The sequence below is a fragment of the Hylobates moloch genome, unplaced genomic scaffold (genome assembly GCF_009828535.3).
Source record: "Hylobates moloch isolate HMO894 unplaced genomic scaffold, HMol_V3 SCAFFOLD_10, whole genome shotgun sequence".
Lineage (NCBI taxonomy): Eukaryota > Metazoa > Chordata > Mammalia > Primates > Hylobatidae > Hylobates > Hylobates moloch.
The window spans coordinates 41597160-41609288 of NW_026652285.1; the positions used below are offsets into that span (position 1 = coordinate 41597160).

Sequence of the window (12129 nt, forward strand, 5' to 3'; positions counted from 1 at the left end):
ACATGCTACAAGCTGGATGAACCTTGAAAATATCACGCTAAGTGAAAGAGGCCAGATTGAAAAGGCCACACGTTATAAGATTCCACTGATATGAAATCTCCCGAATAGGAACCTCTGCAGAGACAGAAAGTAAATTAGTAGTTGCCTAGGCTGGGGTGTTGGGGAGAAACAGAGAATGACTGCTAGTGGATATGGAGGGTTTTGTAGGAGGGAATAAGAAGGTGCAGTGGGGAGGGGAGTGAAAATACTCTAAAATTGATCATGGCAATGTTTGCACGTGCCTGCAAATACACTAAAATACATGGAATTTTACACTGTAATTGGGTCTATTACATGGCATATAGATTATATCTGAATAAAGATGTTTAAAAATTAATGATTTGGGAAAAATTTGGAAACCAAAGATAAGTTACCTATAAATTATACATTTATACTGAAGAATTAATTATATGTAAATATAAGATGAGGATGATTTGGAGAATTAAATAAAATCTCTATTAAGTGTTAGTCAATTTTGCATTATGACTATATTGGAGTTTGCTACTTTTTCTTCAAGTTGGAGTTTTTAAAAAACTTTAAAAAGCAAAAAATAAAAAAACAGGAAAGGATTTCACTATTACTTTATCTCCCAGGATATTTAAGGTTTGGTCTCATTCTCTAAATGTACTTAAAACAAGACCGTTGGACTTAGATTTTGTTAACATAACAAAAATGTATTTATCATTTCAGAGATTTCCGCGTATTTTGCAACTGGCTCCTCAGTGACATACCATTTTCAAGAACATTACACTTTAAGTGAAAACTCCAGCTCCCTCGTTTCTTCATTACACAGAGATGAAGCACTGACCAGAGAGGTGATCACACTGAGCTTCCGAACCACACGAACTCCGAGCTTGTTGCTGTATGTGAGCTCTTTCTATGAGGAATACCTTTCAGTTATCCTCGCCAACAATGGTGAATATCTTTTGTGTACAGAAACAGAGAACCCTGAATTAGAAAAATAGGACTGTAATGGCATGGGTCTTTTCAGCAGTCAAACCGCAAACAATGAAAGAAAACTGCATGCCCTCCAATGTGTTTGGTTTTCCAGTGCCTTCCTTAATGGTTATTATAAAAGCTAGCATTTCAAGATTAAATTAAGATGCTTTTCTCCCATTACATGTTTGATAATGTTACGGAGTTGATATGCAGTTATATTTCTTATTATTGATAGGATGACTTTAATAGTACATGGTGACTCAAATTGGTTTTGCAGTTCATTTTGAAATAACATATCTAGATAGAAGACATACATTCCCTCCTCGTTCTAAGCAAAATGGAGGAGCATTTATGTGGATGTTATAGTACAACTATATAAAAGCCAATTCCTATAAGCAACAGATAAGTACAGCTGTTCTTTATCTCATCAGTAGCTGAAAAACTAGTTATATCACTTTTATAGAAGAAAAGTGTAATGACAGCCTCTCAAACAGTGGTAATTGGGGCATTCCAAGGTTTTCACAGTTGAACAAGAAGATCAAGCTTTAAGTTAGGTACACAGCACAAAAATTTAATGTCTAGAAAAAAATCTACAAAATCTCTGATTAGGCCGGGTGCAGTGGCTCACGCCTGTAATCCCAGCACTTTGGGAGGCCAAGGCGGGCAGATCGTGAGGTCAGGAGATCGAGACCATCCTGGCTGACACGATGAAACCCCGTCTCTACTAAAAACACAAAAAATTAGCCAGGAGTGGTGGCAGGCGCCTGTAGTCCCAGCTACTCGGAGAGGCTGAGGCAGGAGAATGATGTGAACCCGGGAGGCAGAGCTTGCAGTGAGGTGAGATCACGCCACTGCACTCCAGCCTGAGCAACAGAGTGAGACTCCACCTCAAAAAAAAAAAACAAAAAACTCTGATTAACAGGATCTTAGTATAAGCTGCAAGAGAATTATATACAATGAGAGTACATCTGTGTAGGAGAGGGGTATGTATAAGATGTAGATACTACGGAACCTTGTCTCCTGACAAAACCTTTTCTTGTCCTCATTTTTGGATTATGGCAGAAGACTTAAAATAATTCTGGCTATAAAAAAATCTTTATGCACATATCAGTAAAACATTGAAATGAGTCTTTTTTTATTTTTTATTTTTTTTATTATTATACTTTAGGTTTTAGGGTACATGTGCACAATGTGCAGGTTTGTTACATATGTATCCATGTGCCATGTTGGTGTGCTGCACCCATTAACTCGTCATTTAGCATTAGGTATATCTCCTAATGCTGTCCCTCCCCCCTCCTCCCACCCCACAACAGTCTCCGGAGTGTGATGTGCAGGAACTGAATGTTGATACAATATTGCATGGAGTTTCATTTCATAAAATAAATATCAAAGTCATAATGAATTTAGATCTGAGTTCTGAGTTCATATGCATAATTTAAACCTTTTCATTTTTAAATGAAAGGTTTGGGGAGACTGCTTATTAACAACACATTTAGTCTTGACTTTTAAAATAGCATCATTGGACTCAGAGTCTGGCACTGGAATAGCACTTAAGTAATCACTGTTCCAGGAAGGATGACTATTGGGTGCATCTAAATTTATGCTAAATAGATTCAAAAGTGCTATAAGTAAATAATAATAAAAGTGCTGTAGAATCTGTATCAAGAGTTTTAAAAAATACCACTTTAATTTTAAATGCCATTTATTTTTCTTTTTAGGAAGTTTGCAGATTAGGTACAAGCTAGATAGACATCAAAATCCTGATGCATTTACCTTTGATTTTAAAAACATGGCTGATGGGCAACTTCACCAAGTGAAGATTAACAGAGAAGCAGCTGCGGTCATGGTAGAGGTAATCCCACAAATGCAAAAGTCAAACTAACTCATTATTTTGAGAACAAATAATCTAATGCAAAAATTTGATAATAAATATTAATAGAAGAGCAACACATTCAATGCTGCTCTTCTGTAAGTCAAGAAGAAGAAGCCAAATATGGCTGGGATCTGGGGGAGAGGAGGTGGTTGTTTATTCTGCATTGCTTTGTTTTGTTTGTTTAGCAATGTAATTCTGTCAAAGGTATTATTAACATTTTACTATTTAAAATATCAAAATATCTTTATTTGTTTTACTTTACTCAGTAGGGGAATATTCTCTAGTTTACCATAGTGACTACTGGTGGAATCTATTCATTGATATTGCATTGGGAACTTGCCTTATTCTGATTATAAAAGAACAAATACTTTAGCAACTTAAAAACATGGTTTAAAAGCACACAATATCGTCATTAAAATGGGAATAAGTAAGAAAATAGACCTGAGTCACAACAGAGGTGGTAAATTACACATTGTCGTCAGCATTGGACGGAAAATATACTTTTAATCTGTATAGAGAACAACAATGCTTGGTTTTATGTTTCAGATTTTCTCTACAGAATGAGTACGTATTTAAGTTTTAAACAGCCAATTCCATCTTTTTCATGGATTCTGCCAATTAGAGATCCTTCCATTATGAAGAAGAGTAAAGTCAGCAAGTGGGTAGATCATGGATAGAGTGGTAGCTGATGGCATCACAGGAATTGCTTATAAAATAGCTTCCCCTTCTGAATGATTAATTATTTGAAAGTGGCTTCTTAAACTTTTGTAGTGGTACTTACAAGCGATTTATTTTCATCTTTCCTTTCCTCATCTTCCTTTGCTTCCTTATCATTAAAATTGTACTTTCTGTTGATGTTTGCTTCTCATGGGACATCTAATAGGTTAACCAGAGTGCAAAGAAACAAGTCATCTTGTCCTCAGGGACAGAATTCAATGCCGTCAAATCTCTCATATTGGGAAAGGTTTTAGGTAAGTAGAAGAAAGAGCTTTTTCCCAAAAAACCTAAGTGTCATGTCACAAGCTCTGGAAGCATTCATCATGCTGAAAGAAGCTCCTTGTCTTACTTGAATAATAATTTCACAGTGAGTGACAATCAGGGTGCAAACTGTACTCTTGCCTGAGTGTACATATAATCATGAGTAAGTGCTGCCTGTGAGATGTGCAAGGGCGTTCCTGGAAAAATACCTCCACACTTAACCTCTCACTTGGCAATCATGCATTATGAATCACGGTATTCTTCTAACCCTTCTTGAAAAGGGAAATGTTATCAAAGCTGACACAAAGTTCACAGATTATGTATGTATTAATCAACATCAACTCCGGAGACCATCACTTAATGATAAAACTACGTTTGAGTTGAACACAAGAGAAAAAACTGTGAATCTTATTACAGCAAATGAATAGAGTTTTAATTCTCTCTCAAGCCCTGCTTTGCCTGTTGTTTCCATCCTTTTTGACTTTAGTATCTAACAGGAATGGGGAGGCATATTCATAAATATCTATTATGCAAGGTAGAAAGTTACAGTAATTGTCTATCATATTGTCTATCATAACCTGTTGTAAAAGCACAGTTAGCTTTACATTTAATAAAGGAACTGAGGAAAATAATCTTTTTTTTAAAAAACCCATCTTATGTAAATCAATTAAGAAAATGAACTACACTTTAATATTAAGAGGATCAAAAAGTAGAATAATATTTATTATAGACATCTTTGTTTCCTTCCAAATAAAGGAGAACATGGAATTGAAGGTGTTAATGTTTTCATTCAAGGATGGTATATTCAAAGGCATGTAACTTATGGTATAAAAATCTACATTCAAATTCAGCAATGAAGTATATACTCAGAAGCAATTGATCCCAGAAAATTATAAATATTCATTTTGCCTGTCCTTGGAGGTAGAGATCATCATCAAAGATTAATAAAACACTTTATACTTTGAACAACTGTATTTTAGGATTGGTTCTGCTATATATTTTTTGCCACTCACATCATTTAGTAATTATACCAAAACTACAATTTTATCTTTAAATTTGGAATTATATAGGAAGTGCTTTCCTTAACTTACAGTAAAATAGACCAACAAGTGGGCTAATAGAGAAGCCACTAATTTTACAAAGAAAGTTACCCAAAACACTCTGTACAAAGTTATCAATATATTTCTCTTGAGTCTCTGTAAATCTTTGATTCATCCCTTCATTTAAAAATATTTGGTGAGTGGCCAGGCGCGGTGGCTCATGCCTGTAATCCCAGCACTTTGGGAGGCCAGGGCGGGTGGATCATAAGGTCAGGAGATCGAAACCATACTGGCTAACACAGTGAAACCCCATCTCTACTAAAAATACAAAAAAATTAACCGGGTGTGATGGCAGGCACCTGTAGTCCCAGCTACTCGGGAGGCTAAGGCAGGAGAATGACATGAACCCAGGAGGCGGAGCTTGCAGTGAGCAGAGATTGCGCCACTGCACTCCATCCTGGGCGACAGAGCAAGACTCTGTCTCAAAAAAAAAAATGTGGTGAGCATCTACTATGAACAGTTTATTAAGCACTGAGCCTCTGAATGGGAGAAACACTATACCTACCCACCCTCACTACACTCACATGTTAATAGGTACATAGGCTAATATATGAGCAATTCTAATAAAATAATGCTCATATCCAGCCTAATTTATTGTTATGCACCCTAACAATGCCTTAGAAAAAAAGGCCCAAAATCCATCATAATTAAGATGCTGTTTGTGAGCACCTCAATATGATTTTGCTATTTCTGAGTAGTCTTAGTGAATGAAGACCATTCAGATTGATTATCACAAGATCAATTCAGAGTAAACCTATTTAAATGGAAACTTTTTAGATTTTGAATTTTCTATATAGCTTTGAATTTTATCCAAGAGGTAGTCTTAAAGAATGTGAACACCTAAAATACTTTATAATTCAGTAAAGGTGATCTATCATAAATTAAGATTTGTTTTTAGATACTTTGGTATTATTGGTATTCTTTCTGTTTTGCTTTGTGTGTGTATATGTGCATGTGTATTTAAACATTTTTGAGATGAGTATCACTCTGTCACCCAGGCTGGAGTGCAGTGGTGCAATCTCGGCTCACTGCAACCTCCGCCTCCCAGGTTCACACAATTCTCCTGCCTCCCCTCCTGAGTAGCTGGGATTACAGGTGTGCGCCACCATGCCTGGCTAATTTTTGTATTTTTAGTAGAGATGGGGTTTCACCATGTTGGTCAGGCTGGTCTCGAATTCCTGACCTCGTGATCCACCTGCCTCGGCCTCCCAAAGTGCTGGGATTACAGGCGTGAGCCACTGTGCCCGGCCCCTTAAACACTATCATAAAAATTACATATATATATATTTAAAAAACAGTGCAAAGATGTAAGATGCCTTTTTGTCTGCTCCCAAAAAGTAAAAATATTAGCCTGTAAACAGTTACATATGAATACAGCTGAGCTTATATACCTTAGGAGGTATACATTCTGGGCTGAAGAAAAGAAAACCCGCTGAACAACTATATTTCAAATAGAGCTCTAGATATGTAAGAATGCCAAATAGTTTTGGTAATTAAATATTTCTGGAAATTGCCTTTTAAATTTTGTAAGGAGATGTCACATAAGACATACAGTTTTAACATTTAAAATTCATCAACCTATGTATTTTATGCTATGCTATGGTGTTTGTCTCATTTAGAAGAAATGTTTTATGTTGGGTCTGGTATTTGATTTTACCTGACTTACGAGCTAGGAAGTTAACAGCTTTTAACTGTTTTGTGGATGCTGTCCTGGTACACAGACAAAGGACCCTATTACTCATGGCACGGCAAGTCTTGTGAGCAGCAGCTCATTTGCGTTGTTTTCCCTTGGCCCTCAAGCCTTATGGGGCAGTGATGGGTGCAGATGAAGGCTGCACCTGTGGCCAGGTTTGCACTGCAGCAGAGGAACACTGAGTTTGGGGAATCCACTGATTTTGTAACAAGCCGTAAGCAAGTCTGTTCTTTGTCCTGGAGGGGGTCATGACCTCATCCCTCAATGTTGCTTGCTTCAATTAGAGCCTTGAGAAGTGGCCTGAGTAAAGTGCTGTCAGCATCTTGCCACTTCTTGGCAAACCCAGCAAAGCATGAGGAGACACTCAGAGCCGATGGTGGATTGCCTCTTTCAACATTACAGAATAAAAACACCCCAAAACTCTAAAAAGTCATGATAAGAGATTTTATGGGGTTTTTTTTCCAAGAAAGAGCAATGATTATATCAATTAGTCCCTCTTTATTGGTAAAATGAGGAGGCTGCACTAAGTTATCTTCAATATTCTCTTCAATAGAATATTCTAAGATTGTTCTAACTTGGTCCATTAACCAGGATTCAGTGGCCATCACAGATGTCTTGAGGTCTTTGAAAGTATAAGTCAACAAAACTACTGCTGTCCAATAGAACTTTCTGTGATGATGAAAACGTGTAAAGTCTGTGCTGTCTTATGTGGTAGTCCCCAGACACACTTGAGATAAATGTGTTTTTAAGCCCTAGAAATGTGGCTAGTGTAACTGAGGGGCAAAATTTTACATTTTATTTAATTTTAATTGATTTGAATTTCTTTTTATTTTTATTTTTTTTTTTTGAGATGGAGTCTCACTCTGTCATCCAGGCTGGAGTGCAGTGGCATGATCTCGGCTCACTGCAAGCTTTGCCTCCTGGGTTCACACCATTCTCCTGCCTCAGCCTCCCAATTAGCTAGGACTACAGGCACCCACGACCATGCCCGGCTAATTTTTTTTTTTTTTTTTTAGTAGACACGGGGTTTCACCGTGTTAGTCAGGATGGTCTTGATCTCCTGACCTCGTGATCTGCCCGCCTCGGCCTCCCAAAGTGCTGGGATTACAGGCGTGAGCCACCGCGCCTGGCCTGATTTGAATCTCAATGGTTACATATGGCTAGTGTCTACCATATTGCAGTGTAGAAGACTGTCCACTTATCTAGTCGTTTTCTCCTTTAGTTCAATCAAGTGGCACCCTTTTTTAAGGATAGACATCTGTCTATTTGGCATGACTTCAGTGGGCTGGGAAGACAACCCTGTATCAAATTTTTTTTCCCACAACTTAAAGTGCCAATATTTCAAATATTGTATTAGAGATCCATTCTTTTGACTCTTCTGCCAAAATACACATGCCCCTGAAAGTGTTATCAAAAGCCATGATCAGAAATTTGTGCAAACATGAATTTACTCAGGAGCAGGCTTTGATGGAAGAGAATAGAGAATTGGAAGGGGGCTGGGCGGAGGACCCCATAGTTGAGAAAGCCCAGAAAGGGAGGCAGACAGGTCACCATACATTTTTGATTAGAGCTATTCAGGTAAGGGAAGCAAAAGTGAAGGGTTTTGACCATGTTGCCATGTCAAGGTAATAGAGAGGAAACTGTATCTACATGTCACCACAGTAAGAGTTGAGTTCTACTGAATATTGGTTAACTGATAAACAATAAATAGCAGTGCTGGCTAAAACCTGGGAGTACAGAATCACGAGTTTCTTCCTGGATTGTGGTGTGATTGCCAGGTACACTTCAGAGTGGGCAAAGAAACTCCTTTCTTTCAGATTTTCCAGCTTAAAAAAAGTATATATGGTGATCATTTTCTAATTAAGTCATTTATTAAAGATGTAAGAAAGTTCTACTCTGTTTCATCAGCTCCAAATTAAACAGTTGTTCAAGGTTTTTATTCAGGGTTTTAAAGAGAAGTCTGGCCGGGTGCGGTGGCTCACGCCTGTAATCCTGACACTTTGGGAGGCCGAGGTGGGCAGATCACAAGGTCAAGATATCGAGACCATCCTGGCCAACATGGTGAAACCCCATCTCTACTAAAAATACACAAAAAAATTAGCTGGGTGTGGTGGTGCATGCCTGCAGTCCCAGCTACTTGTGGGCTGAGGCAGAAGAATCACCTGTACCCCGGAGGCAGAGGTTGCAGTGAGCCGAGATCACGCCACTGCAGCACTCCAGCCTGGGGACAGAGCGAACAGCACTCCAGCCTGGGGACAGAGCGAGACTCCATCTCAAAAAAAAAAAAAAAAAAGTCTGCCCTAAAGTTATATGATTCTTCTCTAAACTACAATTATTTAATGTAAACCCGTCTTGTATCATGTCAAAAGATAAAAATACTCGTGTTAAGATGGTGTAGCAGACCTTATTCAGGACTATGGCAATAGGTATAGGAATTACTGGAATGGGACTTTGCAGTCGGGGAAAGAGATTGAGCTCAACTTCAAATACAACAAGGAAAAGTGTGGATTCATACCAGGAGCAGAGAGGCTGGGGTGGGGTGTCTGAGTGGAAAACTGCAAAATGGGAGAGTAATTCTTGCTAAACTGACTTACCAGGATTCCTGGTGATGCCAGGCCAGGGTTGTCAGACATCACCTGTGGGGTGGTGAGACTGATGAGAAAGGTGATTAGATATTGAGGGTGATCAGATATTGAGGGTGGGAGATTTGGGTTAAACCCAAATTGGCAGGACTCTTGCTAAGCTGGACGATGAAAGACCGAAGGTCAGGCTGGTTGAGCAGAGAACTTAGAGTAGCCTGACCAACATCTATCTGGTTGTGGGGAGAATCTTTGTCCATCCTGTCAAAGTTCTTTCTTGGAAAAAATACCTTATGTAAAGATTCTTGAACTGGAAACATCATAGAAAAATATAACGTAAGAGAAATTGTCATTCTGGTCAGGATCTAAATGTAAAACCATCTAGAGTAAAACCAAAGAAGAGTAAAAAGGGAAAAGTGAGAGAAGAAAAAGAAAAATTTCCCAAGCCTCTCATTAGGGAAGAACTGTTGTGGGGAACCCCGCGGTGGCATGCGAGGGAGGGGGAGGAGAAAGAACCATGCAATCGCTCCTCTCACTGTTGGGAGTGGGGGAAAGTTGGAAAAAGAGGATCTTGTTTTCATATAACGGTGTGAAGGAACGATTTTGATCGTGAGGGCTAGGGAAGTTGAGCTCTCAAACTCACAGAAGGGAAAGCAGGAAATAAGAAGGAAACTGATTAAACCAGCAAAATAAAAGGAAAAAAAGATGAAATAATGTGAAATAAATAGTGTAAGATAAAAAAGAATAAAATCAGATATAGTGGTTATTACTCTAAAGACGAATGGACTAAATTCTGTCAAACTAGGTTTAAAAATAACAGTTAAATGCTCTTACAGTATTGAAAATGAAGGGGCATGCCAAGAACTAGCAGGCAACAGCTGATAAATGTGAGAAATGCAGCACTACTTTCAGTTAAGGTTGAATTTAAGATTGGAATATAATCGAATCTTAAAAAGGGATATTATCCGATGACAAAAGATAGTTTATTAAGATAATATGAAAGTCATCATACAAAATAGCAACTATAATATGATGTAATAAACGAAACCAGAAAGGATTTCCAGAGCTCTGCCCTCCTCCAAGTCGTTTTTCTGTAATCCTCCAGATTATTGGCTGAGTCCCATTAAAATTTTATTTTAATGCTCTATTTTAAAAATTAAATGGCAGAGGATTTCTGAAATTTATGTCATGTAACTGCTTTCCTATGAAGCTCTGTTACTTGTAGAGAGCCAGCCATCTGCACTTGAACAAATCTGTTAACAATGGAAATAGTTGCCAGACAGGTAAAGATTCAGGGTGACCTCTCCTGGAGTGAAGGAACGAGGGGTTCGGAGGGACTTTCGAGGGTCGCTGTCTTGCAGATGCGGGGTGTCCCTGCGCCATTTCCGCCGCTGCGCCCTAACTGTGTGTCCCCCTTCTGTCCTCAGAGGCTGCCGGTGCGGACCCGGACACAAGGCGGGCGGCGGCGAGTGGCTTCACTGGCTGCCTCTCGGCGGTGCGCTTCGGCCGCGCTGCTCCCCTGAAGGCGGCGCTGCGCCCCAGCGGCCCCTCCCGGGTCACCGTCCGCGGCCACGTGGCCCCTATGGCCCGCTGCGCGGAGGGGGCGGCGTCCGGCTCCCCGGCGCGGGAACTGGCTCCCCGACTCGCGGGGGGCGCAGGTATGTGGCCCTCCACCCCAGCGCACCTGAAACTGCGCCTCTCTCAAATGTTTGTGAATTTCTCAAAAGTCTTCTTTTCTCCGTCCCTGTCATCCTTCTTTTTTTCCTTTTTTAAAATACATTTTTGTGATGTTCTTATTTTAATTCACTTTTAATTGACAAAAGTTGGCTATGTGTAAATTGTGGCGTGATTAAATCAAGCTAATAAACATCATTCTCCCTTTCCCTGTTGTAGGTCGTTCTGGACCAGCGGATGAGGGAGAGCCCTTGGTTAATGCAGACAGAAGAGACTCTGCTGTCATCGGAGGTAACAAAGCCCTGAATGACCTGGTGCTTGTCATCTCTTTAGATAATGATGCCATTACTTAGCACAATGGGAAATATACGTAAGAATCAACACTCAATGGTGAGGTCAGAGGGGTGCTATGCATTGCAGTTGGTTGTTGTTTTTTGTTCTTTGTTTTTTTTCTATTTGAGACAAGAGTCTCATGCTGTCACCCAGACTGGAGTGCAGTGGTGAGATCTCCTCTCACTGCAACCTCTGCCTCCCAGGTTCAAGCGATTCTCCTGCCTCAGCCTCCTGAATAGTTAGGATTACAGGAGTGTGCCACTATGCCTGGCTAATTTGTTGTGGTTTTGGTAGAGACAGGGTTTCTCCATATTGGCTGTGCTGGTTTCGAACTCCTGGCCTCAAGTGATCTGCCCGCCGCAGCCTCCCAAGGTGCTGAGATCGATCACAGGCGTAAGCCACCATGCCCGGCCTTCGTTGATTTTCTGAGGCAGTATTTGCTGATTTCAGCTTCCCTGGGGGTGCTCAGCCTGTAAGAATTCTGCAACAATTTTTTTTGAAGAACAGTTACAAAACTAATAATGAAAAGTTATTAATTTGAAAATAGCTGTATTCCCTAGGACATGTGGGATATTTGTCAAGGTAATGACAACTGTTGGACGGACCTGAAGTAATTATGTTCAAAGCAATAGAAACCACAGCTAATTATGAGAGTACACACTTTATGGTACTTTTCTTCAATGACAAATAGCATGATTTAGATACTCCCATGACACTGTTTCATTTACTTAAGAAGTTTTTTGTTTGTTTGTTTGTTTTTTGAGATGGAGTCTCGCTATGTTGCCCAGGCTGGAGTGCAGTGGCGCGATCTTGACCTACTGCAAGCTCTGCCTCCCGGGTTCACACCATTCTCCTGCCTCAGCCTCCCGAGTAGCTGAAACTACAGGCGCCCGCCACCACGCACAGCTAATTTTTTATATT

At 39.7% G+C, this 12129-nt stretch overlaps 1 protein-coding gene across 1 annotated transcript in view; it reads left to right on the forward strand.

The window, feature by feature from the left end:
- LOC116475130 (contactin-associated protein-like 3) overlaps positions 1-12129 on the forward strand; it is a 261759-nt gene that overhangs the window by 243076 nt on the left and 6554 nt on the right. The window contains exons 19-23 of the mRNA XM_058445223.1: positions 730-954; positions 2697-2830; positions 3735-3822; positions 10629-10859; positions 11095-11166. Coding sequence (XP_058301206.1) covers positions 730-954; positions 2697-2830; positions 3735-3822; positions 10629-10859; positions 11095-11166 — 750 coding nt within the window. The remainder of the gene's footprint in view (positions 1-729; positions 955-2696; positions 2831-3734; positions 3823-10628; positions 10860-11094; positions 11167-12129) is intronic.